Consider the following 22,197-nt stretch of genomic DNA (forward strand, 5'->3'; position numbering starts at 1 on the left):
TCCCCACAAGGGGATGTCTGGGGGTACCCCCTGCACCTCACAGCATCCCTGGGCAACGGACCCCACCCCACAGTGAGGTCTCTGGGGCATGGGGGTTGTGGAGCCCCTTGCAACTCTGCCCCACTTCTCCCTCCCCAGTCAGAGACCCCCACACCCGCTCCCTCAGCCAATCAGAGCCCATCACCCATCCCTTTGGCAGCCGGGATGCGGGGTGTGAGGGTGGGGTAGGTGCTCCCCAACCAGTTGGCGTCCGGCTTTGCCCATGGCTGGGCAAGGCAGGTCCCCGTGGTGGGAGCAGCCTCGCCACCCGAGGTGGCTTGGGGGAGAGCTAGGCGGGGGGCTGCAGGTGGAGGGCGGCGCTGTTAGGGCGGGCAGCCAGGATGTAGGCGACGTTCTCTTTCAAGAAGCCAGACCAGTCGATGAGCCTGTGGGCAGACACGGATTCAGCAGCTGCCCCTGAGGCTCCTGCTCCCCCAAAAACGGGGGTGTCACACCCTCCCCAAACCATCCCCCTGCCTCACCTGGCTTCCTCCTGCTCCGCAGCCTGCGGGGTCTTCTCCTGGCTCTTGCCACTGCTGCTGCTGGCAGGGCTGCTCTCCGACATGGGCCCTACATGGCTGATGCTGTGGGGAGGAGGAGGAGAGAGCGCTTCGTCCTCCTTCCTTGCACCCCAAGTGGCAGTGGAGGGGGAAAAGGGACCAGGGCAGGGCCGTGGGGCCATGGAGGGGGAGGTGGTGGGAAGGGGGGCACCCGCTGGTGAGCTGAGCACATTTAGTGGGTGTTGGGGCTGTGACAGGAGCCCCAGAAGGGATGTCACACCAGCCTGGGGTGGGCAACACCATACCTGACATTACAGGATGGCGTCTCCTTTTGATGCTTGCGGAACCAGGTGTGCTGCGCCCGACGGCACTCGCATTCTCTGATGAAGCCATCGTTGTCCTGGTCCAGGGCCAGGAAGGCTGCCCGTGCCCGCTCCCGCTCCTTGGCCGTCAGCAGCCGCAGCAGGGCATTCTGGGGAGCAGAGAAGAGAAGGAGGAGCACTCGTCCCATGATAATCCCCCTTCTCCCATCTGTGGGACTGTGGGAGTCTCCCATCTGGGCTGCCATGGGCATGAGTGTCCGCTCATGGGAGCTGGACCTGGGTGCTATGGGCATGGGTACTGGCTGTGGGACCCAGTCCTGGATGTCATGGCCATGTGTGCTGGCTGTGGGAGCCAGCTTTGAGTGCCCTGGCCATGAGTGCTAGCTATGGGACCCAGACCTATGTGCCATAGCAGTACCTGCGGACGTAGTTTCTGCAGCAGCTCAATGGACTCATGGGAGAGGAAGTCATGCCACTCGATGTGCCCCTTCTTGTCAGGATCCAGAGCGGAGAACTGCAAGGTTGCTTGCTCCTCCTGCACCTCAGCCATGGGCTTCTCAAACTGCTGCTTGTGCACCAGATGCTTATAGTGCAGAAAGTCATCCAGGGTCAGGCAGGTCTCTGAGAGGGAGAGAACAGCTGTGTGGCACATGGGAAGGGGGACCCACCACCTACTCCAACCATCTGGGACCTGATACAGGGAGGCTCCGCACCTGGAATGATCTTGCAGTTCTTCAGAGTCTCCATCAGGCTGTACATCTCTTCCTCAGTCAGCAGGAGATTGAGGTTGTCCTGGGGTAAGGGGTAGAGAGGAACCGTGAGGCAAAGGCACAGGGGAAGAGGGAGCACCCGACTGTGCCATGACACAGGGATCCCTTGAAAGCATATGTGTGTGTGTCACCCAGCATGTTGCAGCGGGATGGCTCTGTGACCCTGGGCTGCGGGTACCATTTCAGTTCCACCATAGCTCCTCAAGTGCCCATCGGTGCACCCAGTGTCACACCCTCTGGTGTCTCATCCTCTGCCAAGAGCCTGGGGGGCTGGCTGCTGGGACAGGGATATGGTGAAGGGCCACTTTCTCCTCCCCTCTGATGGCTCCCAGCAGGAGATGGGGGGGCAGCAGGACCCCATCACTCTGATGTGGGACACTGCTCACCTCCATGTGGGTCATGGCTCCCTGGGAAGCACCTACTACCCAGCAGAAGCCCAGTGTCCCCCAGCCTGGATACTCACGCAGTAGTAGCAGCTCCATCCTGTCTCAGTGTGTGCTGTCTCTGTCACCTCTACTGCACTGTCATTCTGCAGGTAGCCCATGCGGCGCAGGCAGCCGTCGTGGTACACCCGGCTGCAGACACGGCAGGGGAAGAGGCTCTCGGCTGTCCACACCTCACAGATCTCACACATCTCATCATTGAGGACCTGGGGAGGGCAGAGGGCTGGATTCTCAAGCTCCGGGTCAGGTAGTTGCTTTGCAGGTGGGGATGGATGTTGTGGGGCAGAAGGGATGGGAGGGTGGGTTTGCGTGGGGCTGGCTTAGGGAATAGGTGGGTGGAAGGGTTGTAGATGGTGCATCAGGTGGGGTTAGAGGAGGGTGAGTGGATTTGTAGGGATGAATGGAAGGTGCAGGGGTCCATCTATAGGGTTGGTGCAGCTGTGGGGTTGTAGGCTCTCTGGGGTGCAGTGTGAATAGCTGGGCTGCGGGGCTGTAGGTTGTCTGGTCTTTAGGGTGGGAGTGTGGATGGGTAGAAGTGCTGGTCATTGGGCACTGGAACAGGCTGCCCAGGGAAGTGGTAGAGTCCCCTTCCCTGGAGGTGTTTAAGGGACGGGTGGACGAGGTGCTGAGGGGCATGGTTTAGTGTATGATAGGAATGGTTGGACTGGATGATCTGGTGGGTCTTTTCCAACCTGGTGATTCTATGATTCTATGATCTACGAGTGGGCTGGTTGTAGGTGTGGACAGATAAGCTGTAAGGCTGTGGGTGGGCTGTGGGTAGGCTTGTTGTGGTGGGTGGATGGATTTGTGGTTGTGGATGGGTGGGCTACAGGAATTCTGGGCAGGGATGGATAAGCTGTTGGCTTGTGGATGGGCTGGGCTGAAAGGATTACAGGTGTGGATGGATGGAATTGTGTTGTAGGCTCACTGGCCATAGGATGACAAGCATGTAGATCGGATTTGGAGCCGTCTGTGTCCATCAGTGACCTCTCCTCTCTGAGACACCCCAGGGTCCATTCAAGGCATGTCTTACTGGTTGCACCCTGCTCCTGGCAGGGCATCTCCAGCTGACCCAGCCCAGCTCCTGGCCCCCTGCCCCACTGAACCAATTTCATGGGGCTTAGCCATGCCAGTGCGGCTGTCACTGTCTGGCGGGCACCTGCAATGCTTGCACATCTCCTGGGCTCTCCCTGATGCATCTCCAGCCCCATCCCCACCTCTCCTACCTCATCCTCACACTCTAGCCACTCACCTGTTCCCGCTGCTCCAGGCTGATGTCCAGGGGCTCGTCATCATGCAGCTCCCGCTTGGGGCGGATGAAGGCAGGCGGAGTGAACCTGTTGGCTCGGTCAAACTCCTCCGGCTCCACTCCCCTGCCATCCCGCAGTCGTTCCCAGGCTGCCTTGCTAGCACTGCTTTCCTCTGGCTGGGAAGGTCCTGCTGATGCCTCCTCCTCTCCCTCCTGCACAGCATGCTCCAGTGTTCCCCGACGTGTTCCCCCTCCCTCTGCCCGCCGCCGTGTTGATGGCTGTTCCCGCAGCCCGTCCTTAAAGGCTGACACAGCCAAGCTGACCTTCTGCACCTTCTCCACCGTCTGCCGCCTGGACATCAGCACCCCCATGGCTCTGCAGTGGAGGGAGGAAGGTGCTCAGTGTTAAGGTCTTCAGGTGCAACCCCTGCACTGTGTCCCCAGCCCCACAAAGGTGTCCCAGTGGCTGTCACCCAGTGGTGTGGGGAGCAGCTCAGGGCAGGGAGAGATGGGGTCTCCTTGGCAATGTAGCATTGGAATCATCCGTGGTGGTCAGGGGCAGATGGACCTAAAGCCACACAGAGATCTGGCCATGGAGGATCTGAGTGTTGGTGGAGGAGAAGAACACCAAGCAGGGAGTTGGTTTGGAGTCACTCTGCCTCCCCTGTATTTGCTCTGTAGACTCCAGCTTAACACGAAACACGTCTAGGCCCTTCCCACACCGAATCAGTAAAACCCAGAGGGATATGGACCAGCTGTAAGCCTACCCCTTGCATGCATTTTCTTTCTGCCCTAAAGAAAGCCATTTTGACCAGGCAAGGGTGAGAAGTGTCTTTCCTGCAGCTCTGGCATAGCTAGGGTATAGTAAAGCTGCTGCTGGATCTCTTTCCTTCTCTAAATTTCAATTCACACCCCGGTCTCTCTTGTGCTCACACACTCATGTGTAGGTGTGTTTGTCACTGCCCTGATCATTTGGCATCCTGTATCCCACCCCAATATGTGGGTCAGGGCTGGTTCACAGCCTGGAGCTATGTAGAGAGGCTGAGCCAGTCGTGGGAGGTCTGCGAGGGTGCACGAGGCAAGGGATGCAGTGCATGGGCCTGGGCCCCATGGAAGGGGAGTTGGGTGCAGAACTGAGGGAAGATAACCTTGAGGTACAATGGGAAGGGCAATGGCAGCAGCAATAGCAGGTCGAGCTCTATCTCAATAAGGGTGGGCTTGGAGAACAGTGGGAAGAAGCAAAATATTGTCTCCAATGGTGTGGGGCACAGCATCACCCCACATGGGTCCTGGCACTGCCCACGTGCCCCACTGTGGCTGCATTATTGAAGATGTTGCAGCCAAGGGGAGATCCCAGCTGGTGCCCAGGGACCAGCAGGCAGCACTTGCTGCCTGTGTTAGCAGGGGGAAAATTGGAACTGCCAGCTCCCACCCCGCCACCCTCATCAGATGAGTCCCCAGGTAGCGGGATAATTAGCTGCACGCGCGCACATGCTGGGATCTGGCGGCTTTGGGAGGACATGACGCTGCGGGCGCTGCTGTGTCGGGGAGCCTGGGCAGGGTAATTACAGCTGCCCCAGATAGCAACGCTGAGCGGGGCATGCTGGCAGGTGGCCCTTCACTCATCCCTACGCCCATGGGTGCCCAGCCCCACACTTCCACCCTGCGACCCCCAGCCACGTGGGCGCTGTTCATGCACACGCATGGGCATGCAAACCCAGACACTGCTGCACACACACGCGTGCGATTTCCCAGCCTCCCCCTACCACAGTGCAACCATCTGTGCGCACACGCAGAGCTGGGTGTGCAACGTGTGTGGGTCCCATCCTGCGTGTGGGGGTCTCGGCAGCTGGCATGCATGGACAGGGCTATTTGCACCCACTGAGCCCCGTGTCTGTCTGGCTCAGCTCTGGCGCCTGGCATGCTGCAGCTCCCAGGGCTTTACAAAGGTGGGGAGCAGGGAAGAGCTGGAGGCACATGTCCGAGCCACAGCAACAGCATCCCTGCGGCTGTGCCGGCAGAGGGGAAGACACCTGGATGTCTCTGTCCCCTTGCCATGCTGCCACTGCCTGCCCTGGGCAGCTCAGGATCCCACCAGCTGTGGGCAGATCAGCTCTGCTGATGGGCAGCGTTGTGGCTCTGCCTGCAGGCAAGCAAGCAGAGGGCACCAAATGCAGATCCCCTCCTCTGCATCCAAGCAGATCCTGGCCTCGTCCTGCCCAAGGCTTGGGTAGAAGGCAGGAGGAGAAGTCACAGAGGAGCTGTGCTCATGCCAAAGGAGTAGTCTGGGCCTCAGCTCTCAGTACACCGGAGTCCCCCACAGCCACATGATTTCTCCTGATCCCCAGTGCGCTGGCAGCATCTCTCTGCAACAATGCAGGGCTCTAGGTGGTCCATCCCCAGCCATCCTGTGGCACAGCAGAGCAGCTCAGGCAGCAGAGGGGTGACTGGGATAAGGGCCTGCTGTAATCTCCCTGAAATTAGATTCCTCTGGGTGTTCATGGCATAGTCACACCCATGCCCCACACTGTTGCCGGAGGATCTCAGCACATCCCCCTGCCTACGATCCTTTTCCAAGGGCCAGGGCCACCCCAAGTGTCTCCTGCCACTGTCAGTTGCACCACCTGCTGTGTGTCTGGAATCTGGAGGCTGTCACACTCTTGTCACATCTTGTGACTGTTTCCAGGCTCTCTGGTTTCCCTGTCCCTCATGGAGCTGCATGGCTGGACCCTGCATGCGCATCCAGGGGCTGAATGGCTTCACCCCAATTTCTGTCTCGAGCCCCTTCTACCTTCCTCTTTCCACAGACCTCAATGCTACTCAGACACTCCAACCTGCTCATCTCTCTCCAGAACCACCTTTCCCTCATGCCCTGCCTGAACCTTTCGCTGTGCAGGGTGGGACATCATCCCTGCACAGAGCCTGACCTGGCTTAGGGTCCTGTCAGGCTTGGTGTCTCCCTCCTCTCCCAGGTACCCCTGGATGTGGAGATGGGAGACCAGAAACACTCTCACCCCATGGCAGTTCAGGTACCCAAGCAGCCCCTGTCATATCCGTAAGTCCCCATGGAAAAGTGTCTCTGCTGCTGTTTGTGGCCACCCCCAAGGTACCTGTCATTCAAGGTCCTGGTGCTATCACTCACCTTGGCCCAGGGACCCAGGGCCTCTATTCAGCTGCTGGGCACCAAAGCTGGGGCTATTTTTAGGTTGCCCCTACAGAGGAGCTAAATCTGGGCATGGACTGGAGCTGCCTGCAAATCCCCAGCTTCATTGAGCCCTGCCCGTCCTGGGGGCTGTTGCAGAGGGTGGTAGGCACCTTCCCACCTGCCCTTCCCTTTCCTTGCCCTGTTCCTTGGGCAGCACCCATTCCCTGTGGAAAGGGAATTTGCTCCTTGCTGCTTCATCCCAACAGCAAAACACAGAGCCAGAAAGCACTTCATTTCCTTAGTATCCATGGACTCGCCTCTCTGCTTTGGGAAACTGAGGCATGAAGGCAAGGCTGGTGCAGTTGGTATGGGGATCAGCCTTTCTTGGGAAGGATGGGGGCACTGGTGGGATGGAGCTGCTGGCCAGCAGGGAGGCACCCTGGGAGGGGATTGCATTCCAGTGCAAACGGGGGTGCCAATCTGTGCATGGTTCCAAAGCCTCCTCTGCCCCATGGCAGCAGGACCAGGAAGGTGTCGGCACTCGCAGCTCATGATGGGGTTTACCCGGTGCTGGGTTTGTCTGTGAGGGCTGCGGTGGGTGCGGGGCGGGAGTTGACAAGCAGGTGGGCGTATTGCCGCCTGGCGGGGATGTTGTGGTGGCTGGGAGTGCAGGATGGATGTGGCGGGGGAGCAGCACAGGGTGGGTGTGTTAGAGGTGGATGTGCTATGGGGTGGATGTGCTACGGCGTGGCTGGGAGTGCAGGGCGGGTGTTACGGCCTGGTGGGGGGCTCTGCGGGCTGGGAGTGTTGCGGTAGCTGTGGGCATTGCACTGGTGGTGGCCTTGGGTGCAGGGATGTTGCGGCAGCTGTGGGTGTGGGGTGGTGGCTGAGGTGTGTTTTGGGGGCAATAGGTGCACAATGGTGCCTGGTGGTGCCACGGGGAGCTGGGAATGGGGAGCGTTGTGGCAGGACCTTGGGTCCAAGGGCTGGCCTTGGCCTCTCTGTCTGCCCTTCACTCAGCCATTTTTGCGAGCCCCATAGTGCATCCATGGTGCAAAAGCCCCACAAGCAAATGAAGGTCCAGTGGGCACTTGGACTGGTGCATGCAATGATCAGGGTCTGTGGCACACCTTGGACCCACCCTCAAGGGGATGCAGGAGCGGTGTGATAGGAGCAGAACCCTCTCGTGGGCTCGTTGGCTGGTGGGGAGGATGTGCCTGGTCCCCACAGGCTCCCCATGGGCCAGGCCTCTGCCCTGTCCTCACCAGGCTCTCAGTGCTTTTACTGCACCTTCCTGGGAGCAGTATCAGAGACCTGAGGGCGAGGAGTGGGTTACTGATGGAGAGGACATGTTGGGGACCCTGGGACCCATGGCAGCCTGGTCCGAGGGTTCCCCTGGTCTGAAGGGCACAGAGCAGGGCTGGAAGGAGCTGTTGTGACTCTGGCACAGCCTTGCAGACCCTGCCTGCTGCTCTGCCTAGTGTGATGGAGGCTGGGCAGCACAGGTAGCAGGCTCTGCTTGAGGTTCTCCACCTCCTTGAGCCAGCTGAGGATGCCCAGAGGGGTCCAGCGGCATCCCCTTGTCCCCTTGCCCTAGAAAATGGCACGTGCTGGGATTGTGGCACTGCTGAGGCTGCTACCGCGAGGTGACCTGGTTGCCAGGGGAAAGGAGGGTCCTTGACTGATGGTTTCCACCCCATCTTCTGCAGGGATTCGGGGACTGGGTATAGAAGATGGGCTGGAGCCCCGACTGTGCTGAGTCCCCATCCTAGGGATGTGGAGCCAGTGGCTTCTTTCCCTGCTGGATCAGGCTGCTTGCCCTGCTGCACCATGACAGATTTTATAGGTGTGTCGCACGTTTCCATCTCCCAGAGTGGTATGAAAATGCCATGACAGCAGAGTCCCTTCCCCTGCAGCAGACCCGGCTCCTGCCTAGCTCCCTACTTCTCCCCGTCATTTCCATCCCTCGTCCCTCTCCCCAGCACCCACACCAGGAACCCGATGCAAGGGCAGTACCCTGCCACCCCATCCACGTCCCCACTCCCTGACTCCTCATCCTAGGAGCCCTGGTCTTGTTCCACGGCACCAGGACCCCGGGGGCAGTAGGGGCACCCACCCACGGGTGTCATGATGTGTGACCAGCCCATGCCATGCACCGCGCCAATGGAAGCAAAAAAAGCCACTTACCAGTGTCAGGGTCTGTCTGGGGAGTGTCAGCCCTAGAAAGCAGTCCACACAATGCCCATCACCGCTGCCTCCGGCCACGACCACCTTCTCCACCCGCAGGTGCTCACCACATTGCACGCCTCTTGTGCAAATCCCCTCCAGGGGATGGAGAGGGGAGGCTGGTACCCAGGGAGCCAGAGCCCTGCGCTTGCTGCTGGAGGATGCAGGAGACAGCAAGATGCTGTGAGCGGATGCCTGTGTCTAGCGCGCACACACACGCGCACACACGCACACACACACACACACAGAGGAAGCAGGGAGCTTGTGACTGGGGCTGAGCAGATGCAGCCTGGTTTGATGTCCCTGTACCAATTGCTGCCTGAGCTGTGTTAAACAGCTCCCTGAGACAAGAAGCATTTTTTTAACCAGGCTGACGTTTGCTGGGAGATACCAATAAAAGCTTTCTGCATCTCCTCTGGCCCCTGGGGCTGAACAGCCTTTTTCAAGATAACCTCAAGGACTACAGAGATGGGGCTGCAACTGCAGAGGAGTGAGTCTCTCCTGCCCACCCATATGGTATTCCCTGGACGGGTATCCCATCCACAGGCTACCTGTGACTGCTTTAACCCATTGTCCGCTAGTCAGTGTTGCAGCCAGGCTGTCCTCCCGCTGCCGTGGTGTAACAGGGGCATGGTGACTCCTGCCTGTGTGCAGCTCTATGTGCCCGGTGCAATACAGCAGCAGGGGGCTTGATTCTCCGGGTTCCCAGGACTGGATACCACCTGGGTGCACACCACAGGGTTGCAGTGGGGCTGGGGAGTCGTGAAGGGTGTGAGGGAGGTGATGGGGCAGCAGGGAGGAACCCAGGCTGGAAAGAAAGGCATAGACCTAAAGTGGTTCTTCTGAAAGTCAATCTCATAGACCTGAAGTGGCTCTTCTGAAAGTCAATCTGTTCCACATGCATCTCCAGCTGCCCCACACCAGCCTTCTGACACACTCCTGGAATGGATGTTGGCCGAGGGGGCTATAATCTCCCTTTCAAGAGCTCCCAGCTGTACCTGGGCACGATTTGGGACAAAAAACCCAGTTCCTCCAAGCCCTCCTAGCAGCAGTTTCCACCTGAGCCTGGGATTAGTGTTGGAGGTTAGAGCAGAGGTCTCTAGGAAGCAGGGATGGCTGCAGGACTGCCTTACCCCTCAGCCAGGCTGGATGTTGCAGATCCTGTCCTGGGCAGAGGAAACAGATGCTCTGCTGAGCTCCTCTGTGCTGTTCCTGCTCTGGGACGTTGCAGAGGGGACCTCCCTTCCCAGTCTGACTCCCTGTCTGTGCCCGTCCCCGTGCCCTCTATGGGGCAGGGCCGGGCTGGCTCCATGCAGACCCATCACCCCACACAGGAGAGGATGTGTGTGCATGTGTGCAGTGATGCACGTATTTGCAGAGGGACTCAGGAGGCCTCGGTAAAGCAGTGAGCCACAGCGTGGGGGATGTGATATTTCCCATGCAGAGACTGTGGGGAGGATGGAGAGGGAGGCATTCAATGGCAGCAGCTTGCTGGCTCCTGAGACAGGCAGCACCATCCCCGGGGTCTTCTCCACCTCTGAACAACTCTGTGCTGGACACAGCTTCTGGTGCTCCCTAGGAGCAGTGCCTGAAGCAGGGCTGCCTCGAGGGTGCTTCCACCACCGTATTTGGGACAGGTTTGCTCACACTAGTGCTGAGCTGGTCCTTGTCCCCCATCCAGGCTGGGGTGACTCCTCACCTTGCACCAGACCTCCCTGACATATGTGGGTGCTGACACTGGCCTCGCAGGTCCCAGTACCTCCTTTACAGACCCTTTCCACTCCCCCGTCTCAGCCAGGAGTGAGCTGGGGCTGTCTGCACCTTATGTCACCCACAAGCGGAGCTGGGGGCTGGGAAAAGCAGCATGTGGGTGCTGTGCTGGCACTTGGGCTGGTCCACAGCTCCCATCCCTGCTGGGTGGAGATGTGAAAAGCTGAGCTGCAGACAGGATTTATCTGCTTTCTGCTTGTGGCTGTCAAATCCTGTCTTGCTTCGCTCCATCAGCCTCACAAGGAGCCATTAGTTGCCCTGCCCTGGCCCGGGGTGTCCCTCTGAGCTTCCTCCTTCCCTAAGGATGGTTCCCTTCAGGGTGAATCACATTTTGTGGTGTTCAGCCTAGAAAGATGCTGAGGTGCACGCAGGCTGGACAAAGTGGAGGCCAGTTGTAAACAGGGCCAGAGGAAAACATCTCTGAAGACAAGCCCTGGTCCCAGAGGACTTGGAGAAAGGAGCAGGCGGTGGAGATCAAGTGTGCTGGCAGGATGCAAAAGCTTTAAGTGCCTCTGCGGGGAGAGCCCTTCCCCAGCGGGCTAGAACTGTGGTTCCTGGAAAAGCAAAGACGAGGGGGAGCCCCAACCCTGCTCCTGCTGAAGCTGCGGAGGGGCTTGGAGGTCTTGCTGATGTCTGCTCTGGTGCTCTGTGGTCCATTCTGCAGCACAGCCAGACTGTACCCCTACAGCAAGGCTCCACGGATGGGACTAGCTTGAGCCTGGGTGGTGGCAGTTCCTCGCCAGCCCCTGGGTGCACCAGGGCCCAGCTGATGTGTGAGGTGTCCCACCAAAGGAGAGTTGCAGCTCAAATCCATTTCTGCAAGGGGTCCAGCAGCATCTGCCCCATGCAGGGTGCTCTTGCACCCAGTGGAGAGAAAGAAGACATGGTCCCTTGCCCTGACATCCCTCTGCAAAAAGCCACAGCATGGCTTGGGCACCCACTAGAGTGGCTGCGATGGCAACAGGCTGGAAAACTCTTGGCGGAGCCGGCAGCTCTGAGCGGCTGGGGGAGGGCTGCAGGGGTGGAGGTGAGAGCTGAGCTGCAGCGGGAATGTGCATTTTTGTCAGCTCTCTCCCCGCTCCGAAATGAAATCTCGCATGACGCCCGCGTGTAGGTCACTGGCTGCTGCAGCGACGCGGCATGTGGGCTCACCATCTGTGGCTGCTTCTGGAGCCTGCTGCCTGGGAACACCGCCCTGTACTGCCCCAGCTCATCTTAGCTCCACTCTGGTCCTCCAGCCCTGAAGACCCCAGCACTCTGAGGGCTGCAAGGTGAACGGTTTGCTTTTTGATGGGGGGAGCCTGAACTTCTGGCTCCTGCCAAGAAGCAGGAGCAGCAGCAGGGCGCCTGTGCAAGCTGGCATTCCTGCCAGTCAGTGGGGGGTGATGGAAAAGAGAACTTGTCAAAATAGCGAGATATCTTTTTTCAGGAGATTACAAGTTTGGCTGATGGAGATAATAGTGTTGATGCGCTGCAGGGAGGGTTCGGAAAGGCATCAGCACACCTCGCGACAGCTGGTTCAGGAGGGGAGGATGATGCCAAAATCAGCATGAAATGGGATAAAAACGAGCTGCCCGATGGGTTCCTGGGTAAGACTGCAGGCAGGGAATGGCAGAGCATCACCCATCACTGGGAACAAGCGGAGCAGGATTGAGCCCATGAGCGAGGGAGACCACGCCCAGTTGCCTCCAGCTGCCCCAGACTGTACCCTTCACCTTTCATAGAATCATAGAATCATAGAATCATAGAGTCAGCAGGTTGGAAAAGACCCATCAGATCATCGAGTCCAACCATTCCTATCAAATACTCTGCCCTTTGTGGGCTCCGTGCAGAGTAAGGGGCTCAAAACCCCACCCATGGGCTTGATCCCTGCTGCAGATGTGATCCCACTCTCTACTGGCACCCAGGCAGGACATTGGCTGCAGAGAGCACCTCCCAAGGACACCTGCTGACAGCTGTCCTTCGTGTCAACTAACAGTTGTCCATCATGCCCACTGATGGCTGTCCATTCTTGCCCCTGGACATTCGCACCAGCTCTCATCAGTGGCTGTCTGTCACAGTCCTGGTCATCACTGCAGGCACCGTACATGATGCTGGTGGCTGTCCTTCTCTCTCCTGCCACGGAGAACAGCTCATTGGCGCTGTCTGTCACACCCCCAACCGTCGATACAGCTGCCCTCCATTGCTCCCCCACCCCAACAGCTCAGCCATCAGTACCCACAGCCTCCAGATCCCTGCAGCCCAAACCTAATACTGGAGGAGGGATGTGCCCCTCCAACCCAAAGGGTTCATAGAATCATAGAATCGCTAGGTTGGAAAAGACCCACCAGATCATCGAGTCCAACCATTCCTATCAATCACTAAACCATGTCCCTCAGCACCTCGTCCACCCATCCCTTAAACACCTCCAGGGAAGGTGAATCAACCACCTCCCTGGGCAGCCTGTTCCAGTGCCCAACGACCCTTTCTGTGAAATATTTTTTCCTAATGTCCAGCCTAAATCTCCCCTGGCAGAGCTTGAGGCCATTCCCTCTTGTCCTGTCCCCTGTCACTTGGGAGAAGAGGCCAGCATCCTTCTCTCTACAACCTCCTTTCAGGTGGTTGTAGACAGCAATGAGCTTCTCTTGGCGGGATGGATTTCCGGAGCAGCCCTTCACCTCTGACACCTTCCCTCTTCCACACCTGTCCCCACCAATGGTTCCCACCAGGTGTGTGGGGCTGCAGTGCCATTACAAACTGCCAGTGGGGCGGCAGATGACCTGTGGGTCTTGCTCCCTGCATTCACCCTGCCACGGTCTTGGGTGCAGGGACAGGTATGACAGGTTCTGGCTCTCCCCCTGCCTTTGGTGGGCAGGATACCTTGAGCAGGAGCTGCCAGATGGTGACCAGCAGGAATGTGGCCCCTCTTTTGGACCCCATCAATGAAAGTGAAGTAGGTTAAGATGCCATGGATGCTGGCTATGTGCCTTGCAACTGTGACACTGTGTTTGCTCTAAGTTTTTCCCTCTCATCCCAGGGCTGGAGTGCAAAGGTCTTGCATGGCATAGTTACTGAGCAGCCTTGTGTGCACTGTCAAGGCGCAAGGGCTGGTTCTGCCCACTCCTGAGCAGCTTTCCTGTCACACAAAAATCCCGCAGTACAAAAGACTGGAGTGGAATTTGCTGAACGAATGTATCTTCAACCCTGCAGCTCTGCACGGCATGGAAATTTGTAATGGCAACTGAAATCCCAGATGGAGCAAGGCCAGGTGCTGGGCTCTGTGGAGAGGGGGCATCTTTACTTCACCCAGCTGCAGATTTGGGCTGAGCTCCCACTCCAGGCTGCCCCAACCTCCAGTCCTGGGGTTTGAGTGTGTTGTTCTGCCCAGGGCACTTTTAGCCCTGTCCAGGGCTTTGAACTGGTGCAGAGCTGAGCTCTGCGTCCTCCTCATCCTTGCTGGTGTGTGATGCAGCCCTGCCTCACTGCTGTGTCCCCACGGCTGCTGGGCTGAGCTATGGCAGCTGCAGATCTGCTAGATGTACAGCCCTGTGTGGACAACACACTCCACCAGCTTCTCCAGCTGCTGGAAGGAGGAGATCCAACCTGCATCCAGCCCCATCCATCCTTCTGCATGTCCACCTCTAGGTGAGCCCTTGGCTGCAGGCTGCAGTCACAGCTTGGCTGTCCCCTTTTCCCTGAAGCTCTGAAGACCTTGACAGAGACCATGAAGTGCTAAGCACCACTCTACCCACGTTGCTCCACCATGAGCTGCCTTTACCTCTGTGATAAGGGGGAAAAGATGGTGGAGACCAGTGGCAGGACCTGGGGTGAAGGTACAGAGAAAGGATGTGACCTGACAGTGCAGATGGGTGCTGAAATACCACAAGGGGACCCAGGGGAAAGGTGCTGGAATGAGAGAAGCAAGGGATGAGAGCAGGCAGGAGGAAGATAACAGCACATCCTCTAATGGGCAAGGACCTCCCACGGTCAGGGGTCTGCAGGAAGGTGTTTCCCACAGGGTGGCTGCCTGGGCTTACCCGGTTCCTGGGGTTGGTATGTCCCTGCAGGGTCTTTTGACCACGTCCCTGCAGCTGGCAGCTCTCCAAGCCTGGCGCTGATGAGATGAGGATGCTCCCTCCGGACAGATAATAGCCAAGCACTTTAGAGCTCTCTAAGCTAGGAGCACTCTTGTAGGCATTAGCTAAATGACTCTCTTCAGAGGGCCACTGCAGCCAGCTCCCAGAAAGCAGCTTTGCCCCCCTGCCAGCCTCGCCTTTCCTCTCAGCATGTGATTCCCTAGAAGGGGAGGAGGCCAGGCCACATGTCTCTCCAGGGACTGATCCCTCCTTGCCCTAAGCAGGGATACAGGTGTACCCAAACAGCAGACATCAGTGCACAGACTTTCCCGGGCACTGCGGGGCTCTGGAGAGCAGGATCAGCCCTAGGGCTGAATGTTTGTGGCTGAGCTGAGAGGAATGCTGGGGCTGGCCGGTGGCTGGGCGCTGCACACGGGTTTGTACCCCAAAGCTCCTGGCAAGGGATGCACTCATCCTCTTTGGGAAGCACGGGCAGGGATGTCAGCCCTCTCTGCTGCCCACCCTGCCAGCCTGGCTGCCCCTCTGCAGTGTCACTCATCCCTGCATCCCCCCTCAGCAGGGCCATGTCTGCCACAGGGCAGTCGAGCATCTTCACAGAGGAGCTTTTCAAGTGGAACGGAAATGCCTAATGAAGGCCGACTTCATTAACCGGGGCTGTCACGGGGATGATTGCTGCCTTCCTGAGCCGTTTTATAAGCAATAAAGCTGTGCAAGAGGAGAGGAGAAAAAGAGGAGAGGGTAAAGGAGGGGAGAGAGGGCAAGAGGAGAGAAGAGAGGGCAAGAGCAGAGCGCAAAGCCTGCCCATATGCCTCTCTCCTGCTGGTGAGGGCACTACCACAGCCCTTTTTGGTGGCAGGGGGCAAGCAGGCAGCCCCTGGGGCTGGAGGTAGATGCAGAGCCCAGCTGGTTCCAGGGGAGTCTGGCCCAGCAGGGCTGAAAGCCAGAACCACTGAATCCAACTATCTGGGTCACAGCTGGGTCTCGTCTTGCCATGGATGTGGGATACAGCATGGCTTGCACCCAAGCCAGGGGCTACACTATCCATGGGCGACACGAATGTGGGTCCAGGAGCCATCATGTTGCTTTTAGTGTCTTCATGAGCCCTGTTCCCACACCACAGCATCCTATTGACAGGCTTCATGCGATGGCTCGCCCCCAGCCTCTCCAAGCCTGGAAGTCTGGTCCTTTCCCCACACAAAGGGCTGTGCACGCTCCCTGGGCTGCATCACAGCACCAGGTTCTTCTCCCCTCTCTCAGGGACCCCTGAGCACCTCTGATGGGGTGAGCAGGGACAGCCCCACGGAGCAGCAGAGCCCTGGCACGCTGCTGCCTCACCTCTTAATCAGCTAATTGTGTGTTTGGGGTTTCAGGCGAGGGCCCCAGCCTGGCGTTGCCATACCAACTACATCAGCATCACTTTCAAACATTTACCAAGCAAGCTTGAAATGCGGGGGGGGTAGCGGATTAAAAAAGGAGAGGAGGCCAAACAGAGGGTTGATGGGAGGGGAGAGTAAAAGGACTGTCTGTACCTCTTCCATTACATTGCATGGAGTCCCGCAGGGCAGAAAGCACTGATTAAAACAGCTCTTGCTGGGATTCAGAGGCTTTTTGGGGAAGAAAGAAAATACCCCTGCCTGCTGGAGTCTGTCTGAAGCAGACTGGTAGTAGGATTGTTTCAGTTTCTTCAGCAGGGTGAGGGGAGGACTGTGAAACAAGATGTTTCAGGTTGTGTCCCCAAGGCAGAGGGTGTGAGGACGGGCGGCGGGTGCTGGCTGTAGGGGCCCAGCGTATGCAAAGTGGGCAGGGCTGGTGGTGCTGCTAGCTGGTGCGGCGGCTCAGTGGAGGAGGGAGAAAAGGTGGATGGGGGGTGATGTGGGGCAGATCTTGTAGCTTTGATGATGTGGCCCACTGTCATCCCTGACATGCTGTCATCCCAGGGTACGGGTCAGGTCCCCCACCCTTGGCAATGCCAGTCCTGCTGGCACAAACCTGCCTTGCTTTCTGCAGCTGGGTTTTGTGTCTCTCCCTGCTCCCCAGTCCTTCCTCTCTCCTCCATCCAAATCCACCTCTTTGTCACCCTTAGCCTTTCTGTGAGCTGCGTCAGGCCTCTACAGCACCTCCTGCCCACCTGGATGCACTCTGGGCTGCTTTTCCTTACCAGCACCAACATGTCATGAACCCTCCGTTGCTTCCCAACCACCCTCTCTCCTCTCCAGCGGTGACCAGCCTGGTGCAGGAGACAGAGCTGCCCTGAGTAGAGGCCATGGAGCTGGGTGTGTGTTCCTCCTCCTGCTCATCCAGCTTCCCCTGCAAACCCATTTAACAGATCAAAATTTTATATGCTGAGCCATGCTGGAGCTCAGAGCACAGCACAATTCTGCACATTTTAGTCAAAGGAGGGCTGTGTCAAAGGCAGGAGGCTTTGGCTGCTGTAGAGACATGAGGAAAGAAGATGGCAAGCAGGAGAAAGGGTGGCATAAAAGGAAACCCAGTTTTTGAGAGCGACATGTGACTTTTTTGGCACCTTTTCTCATGGTATGGCCCTTGCTGTGGCATATTAGTGTCTCTGCCCAGCTTCCCTCCATCCCAACATTCCTTCTTTGGGCTCTGACACCCATTCAAACAGTGTGTGAGCCTAGTGGCACTAGGCAATCCCCTGGCTTTGGAGAACACCCTGCCAGGCCCTTCTGCTTGTGCATCGCCAAGGCTTCAATACGTAAGGCTGCTTTCCTTCAAACCCCCACCCCTCCTCCTCTGCGCTGAGTGAATCGCTCTACCCTTTACATGCTGGTGATATAGCTCAACCACGAATCACTGTGGGCACAGCTGCTCCTTAGGTATTTCTTTGTCTCCAGAGAAGAGTCCATACACCATGCTTCCTCCCAGCCATGCACCTCCTCCCTGGCCACAGTCTGCTCCTCAGACCCCCTAGCTCTCCAGGGACCAGCCCTTGTGAAGGGAAGGGGATGGAGCGGGAGGGAGAGGGCTGTTCTTGCACGAGCTTTCTCTTTCCCCTCTCGGGTGTGTACATGAGCTCTGTGTGCCCAAATTCCCATTGTGGTCAACGAGCATCAACCAGCACCATCAGAAAGTCTGTCTGCCTACCCTTGTCACAGAGAACTGCAGAAACATGTGCTGTGCCTGATGCCCTGGAGGACCTCCCCACCCTAAAACTCCTTCCAGTAGCATGTGGGTCCCCTGGGAATCTCATGTCCCACCTATCTTTTCTACCATGCTGAAGGCCTCTGAAGGTGGCTATGGGCTGTGGCGTGGCTGGTCCGAGCCTCAGACTGGGAGCTGATGCAGAAGTCAGCGTGGGAGTGTGGCTCAGTTTTTGATGGGGGAGTGCTGGGATTGTCTGTGATGCCCAGGACTTTGCAAGCAGCCATGAGACAGCTGGACAGGTGCAGTTAGTGTGGTGCCAGGCCCTGGCTTATCAGTCTTGCGGAGAATCTCTGAGTGGTCCAGATGGCTTTCTGCTGGCGGAGTGTGGACCTGGAAGCTCATGTCTGCTGCAGATGTTGTGTGGGCAGACCCCTGCCTCCTCCTGTGCAACCCTGGGGGCTGCAGTGCTTGGTGTTTGGTACTAGGGCTCACCCAGAGCTTTCCACATTGTGAGTCAGCAGGGCAAGAAGGTAAATCTTCCCCCTACAGGCTGCGTGTGTGCTCCTAGGTGCTGCTCACCCTGCAGGGACGCCCTGTGCTAAGGGATGTGCCTACTGGGAGTACCCTGGGGTCTCCCTCCTGGATCCCGTACTCTTCCTGTGGCTTCCCAACTAAGAACCAAGCACCATCCAGGAGTTGGGACAAACAAGGGCATCCCTGTCATCATTGCCAGGACAGGCTGCATGCTCCTGGCTGCTGCCTGCATGCTCCTGGCTGCTGCCAGCTTTGCCTTGCTCCGCTGCGAATGTTATGGTTTGTTCTCCAGTCCCAGCTGGTGTCCTTTTGACTGGGAGAAACCTCCAGATCATTATCCCTCACAGCTTCAGAAGGAACTGTCCAGAATAACCTCTGGCCGGGTGGTGGCACACTGTGTCCCAGGACCCTGCACAGCACTCCATGAGCGCTCAAGCATTGCTTGCTACCCTGCAGCACTTCTGGGTCTCCAAGGGCTGGACACAAGGTTCCTTTCCAGGCAACTCTGTCTGGAAGTTTTACGGCTGCCTGGAACATCTGCAAAGGATTGATTTACTGTAATTCTTTTGGAAAGCAACTTTTGTGATTGCTAGCCTGGAGATCTCAAGCCGGACTTAAACAACAGGATCCTAAAGAGGCCATGAATAATTGAGCCTAATAAATATTAATAACTTGTCTGCACGGTGGCAGGGCATATAATTGCAAGGAGCATTCTGGAAACACAGCTCTGCAGGCAAGCGTGCACTCAGGGCAGGGCTGGGGCAGAGCCTGGTTAACACTGATGCTGCTGGGCCATGCAGAGCCATGCATAGCCACCAGCTCTGCCACCATCCCCTGGGACTGACAGTGGCCACTGACAGGGAGTGCTGGTCACCACAGAGAATTTAGATGTCCTTGGTGCACCTCTCTTCCATGAGCTGTTCTCCTGTTGAACCTGAGTAGACATAATGGCATCCACTGCATCTTCTGATAGGGATATTCCCCATCTCTGAGCCACCCTTTCAGAAAATCCTGCCTGCCGTCATGTACCAGCCAGATGGAGGAATGTCCCAAATTGGAGTCAGTCTGCAGATGCTCCTTGCTCTTTGTCCCTAAGGGCCAGGTGGGCTGTCTGTGTCCAGATTTTATACAAGGCTGTCCGATGCATCATAAAAAAATATGACACTGTAAATTCCAGCTCCCAGGGCCAAGGAATACCAAGAAGGCACAACCTAAGGTTTGTATGACCCCACAGATCCTCCGGAGTTTAGTTGCATGTGAATTTGGGTTAGTGAAGACACGAATGAGAGATGGGATATGAAGGAACTTTCTTTTTCTGAAAAGACCTCAATGTGAATGCGTGTGGCTGGCTCTCTAGGGTAAGAGATGTTCAGCAAAGAAAGTCTGAACTTGTCACTCTGACCCTTCCCTGAGCAGTACTGAGCAATTGATCAGACCTTGTGCAGGTGTAGGATCCTTCTCCAAGTCACTGAGTTATTGGTGAAATATAGCTGCAAAGCTCAAGAAAAAAGACACTTGTTCTCCTCCTGGGGTGTTTTAGTCCCTCACCGCATCACATCCTGAAACAACACTCATGTCTGTGGCTTTGCCAATGCCCAATCAAACCCAGTATTTTCCAGAATTCTGCTTTTCAAGGTGATTTAGGAAGAGGAGACTAATGGGATAACAAGCACTTGCATGGGAAGGCGCAGACTGCACCTCTGCAAAGATTCAGAAATGCTGTGAGCAAGGAAGAAATGGGAATATGGAGGCTTTGACAGAGTTTTCTGGATGTTTCAGTTCAGGGTGGAGAGAACATAAACCTGCCCCTTTGCAAGACAACGCTGGCTTTGCTACCTGACATTGATGGTGGGATGAAGGAACCTACGGGGCTATACAGAGAAATGAGACAGAGGAACCCTGACCTTCCATTAAGGGCAGGGGTGAGTTCGGGTAGGATATTGCCCACTGGTTTCTGCTGTGAATGCCTGGTGAGGGTATTGTGAGGCTGTATCCTCTGCAGGAACTTCTCCCACACTAAGCAAGTGCTTCTTTTCCCCAAACTGCCTGTCTGTTGAGATTGCATCTTGCAAATGTGGTTTCAGACAATAACAGCTTGCAATTATGCAGTGCTTTCAAAACCAAGATATTCTGAATTTCGTTAGCGTCTTTGTATAAAACTAGCTGAGGCTGCTGCTGAGATGCAAAGCTCCAGCCTGCACAGAAACGTCGCAGCTGGGATCACCCAAAGCTTTCTTCTGTGCCAGGCTGGAGATGGTTCATTCTGCAGGAGATTTTAGGGTGCTGCTAGCTGGCTGGGACCCAGGGCCTGGGCTGACAAACAAGAGCAATGAGGACACAGAGACATCTTGTGGTCTCTGACCCCTGATTTTTGTGTTTTCTGTTGCTACACAGTCACAGGAGGACTGACTGGTGGTAGGGATTATCCACCTAGGAGTCAAAGGGGTCTGCACTCTCCAAGGGAAGGGGAGACATGACTTGGCATGGATCAGTAAAGAGAGCAGAAATTGCTCTAAGACCCATTATGGAGCACAGCCACTTGGAAACCATTTACAAGCTCGTAAAGGGCAACCAGGAATTTCCCAAGGGAAAAATGTGCTGGACTACAAGGGGAGCCACCAACAGCTTGACAGCCAGTCAGCAACAGGGGCACTGACACAGGATAAACCTTCAGCAAAGCCCCAGGTGCCACTAGACAAGTGTGGCTGACACCTGATACAGCCCCAGCCAGAGAGGGATTAGGTAAATGTGAGCATTAACCCCTTGAAATTCAGCAAGGAGGATGCAAAGTGCAGCAGCGATGTGCAATAAACCCAGGCTGGGAACTGTGCCCCAAGTGTCAGCGCTGATGGGAAGGACCCATGGTTACCGTGGGCAGCAGGCTGAAAATGAGCCAAGAGATCACTCTCATCATGAAAAAGGCAAACCACATCCTCAGCTACATTAGGAGGAGTGTGGCCAGCAGATTGAGGGATGTGATTATCCCCTCTCCTTGGCGCTAGTGAGGATACACCGATCATGGAAGTGATTCTCAAATAGCTCCTAAGAGCAGCTCTTCCCCAGCTTCCTCTGTTGATAGAGAGGTGAAAATACAATCCGTGATTGTATTGAAGGGGCTGCTGCAGGGGCCATTAAAGGGACCTGTAGTGTTATCCCAAGGTACTCGAAGCATTTGCTTGGGAAATAGATGGCCCTTCTTGAGAGTCCTTTGTGGTTCAAATGAGACATTTGGGGAAACAAGGTGCTTTACACTTTGATATTAACTTCTCTTTTGGATGAAAAATTAACGAAAGGCTTGGCTGAAAAGCACCTGTATTTTTTTCTGTGGTCAGATACCCCAAAATATGAGAATGTCAAAATGCTTCCAGTGTCTCTGTGTGGCTGTTCAGCCACTCCCCGACTGAAAGAAAATAATGCCTTGTCTGCTGGCCTGTTCACAGACTAGTGATGAACATGCTTTGGCAGTACCTGGAAGTGTGAAAAAGTGAGCGGCCAGTAGGTTGGCCAGTCATTGCTATGTGCTCCTGGCAGTGCTGGGAGTCTTCAAGAGAGCAGACAGCAGAAATGAGGGCTAACTGCTCAGCCTCTGTGTTGCACATAATCCGCTCACATCGTTGTATTTCCAGTCCTTATTTGTTTCAAACTATGGCTGATTCAGTGTTTCCGATGAAACCCGTCTGTCATGTGGCTCATTTTCATCCCTGGGATAACTTCATATGCTGTACTTGAGATGAATTCAAATAACTTTGAGGGCTCTCACAGCTATCTATGCACTGGATGAAAAACACCAAGTTGCATTTTTAGAGAGGTCTCTAAGGCTGGTGGCAGCTGTGAGGGGGTCTCACTGCTGGGTGAAGTGCTGCTGTCACTTCAGAGGGAGCCAGTGTTGTGTGGAGAGGTTGGCAAGGAGGCACGCTCCAGAGATCTGGTGGTGTGGCCAGGCTTGTGACAAGTGTCTGAGGCAGACCTTCAAGGTGGTGGCACGGCCAGGGTGAGGAAACATGCCTGGGGAGAGCC

The 22,197-nt window shown here is 56.4% G+C and overlaps 2 protein-coding genes across 3 annotated transcripts in view; one reads left to right on the plus strand and one right to left on the minus strand.

The window, feature by feature from the left end:
- Nucleotides 1–22,197, plus strand: part of PIGO (phosphatidylinositol glycan anchor biosynthesis class O) — a 389,616-nt gene that overhangs the window by 104,060 nt on the left and 263,359 nt on the right. The window lies entirely within an intron of this gene.
- On the minus strand, nucleotides 161–9,007 carry PHF24 (PHD finger protein 24). Its single transcript, XM_069880242.1, has 8 exons — nucleotides 8,657–9,007; nucleotides 3,328–3,700; nucleotides 2,096–2,281; nucleotides 1,576–1,654; nucleotides 1,281–1,483; nucleotides 845–1,011; nucleotides 522–623; nucleotides 161–425 (listed from the first exon to the last, which is right to left on the minus strand). Exons 2-8 carry the CDS (start codon nucleotides 3,694–3,696, stop codon nucleotides 329–331), a joined length of 1,203 nt encoding a protein of 400 aa, XP_069736343.1. The 5' UTR covers nucleotides 3,697–3,700; nucleotides 8,657–9,007; the 3' UTR covers nucleotides 161–328.

This window comes from Phaenicophaeus curvirostris, chromosome Z (genome assembly GCF_032191515.1).
Source record: "Phaenicophaeus curvirostris isolate KB17595 chromosome Z, BPBGC_Pcur_1.0, whole genome shotgun sequence".
NCBI lineage: Eukaryota > Metazoa > Chordata > Aves > Cuculiformes > Cuculidae > Phaenicophaeus > Phaenicophaeus curvirostris.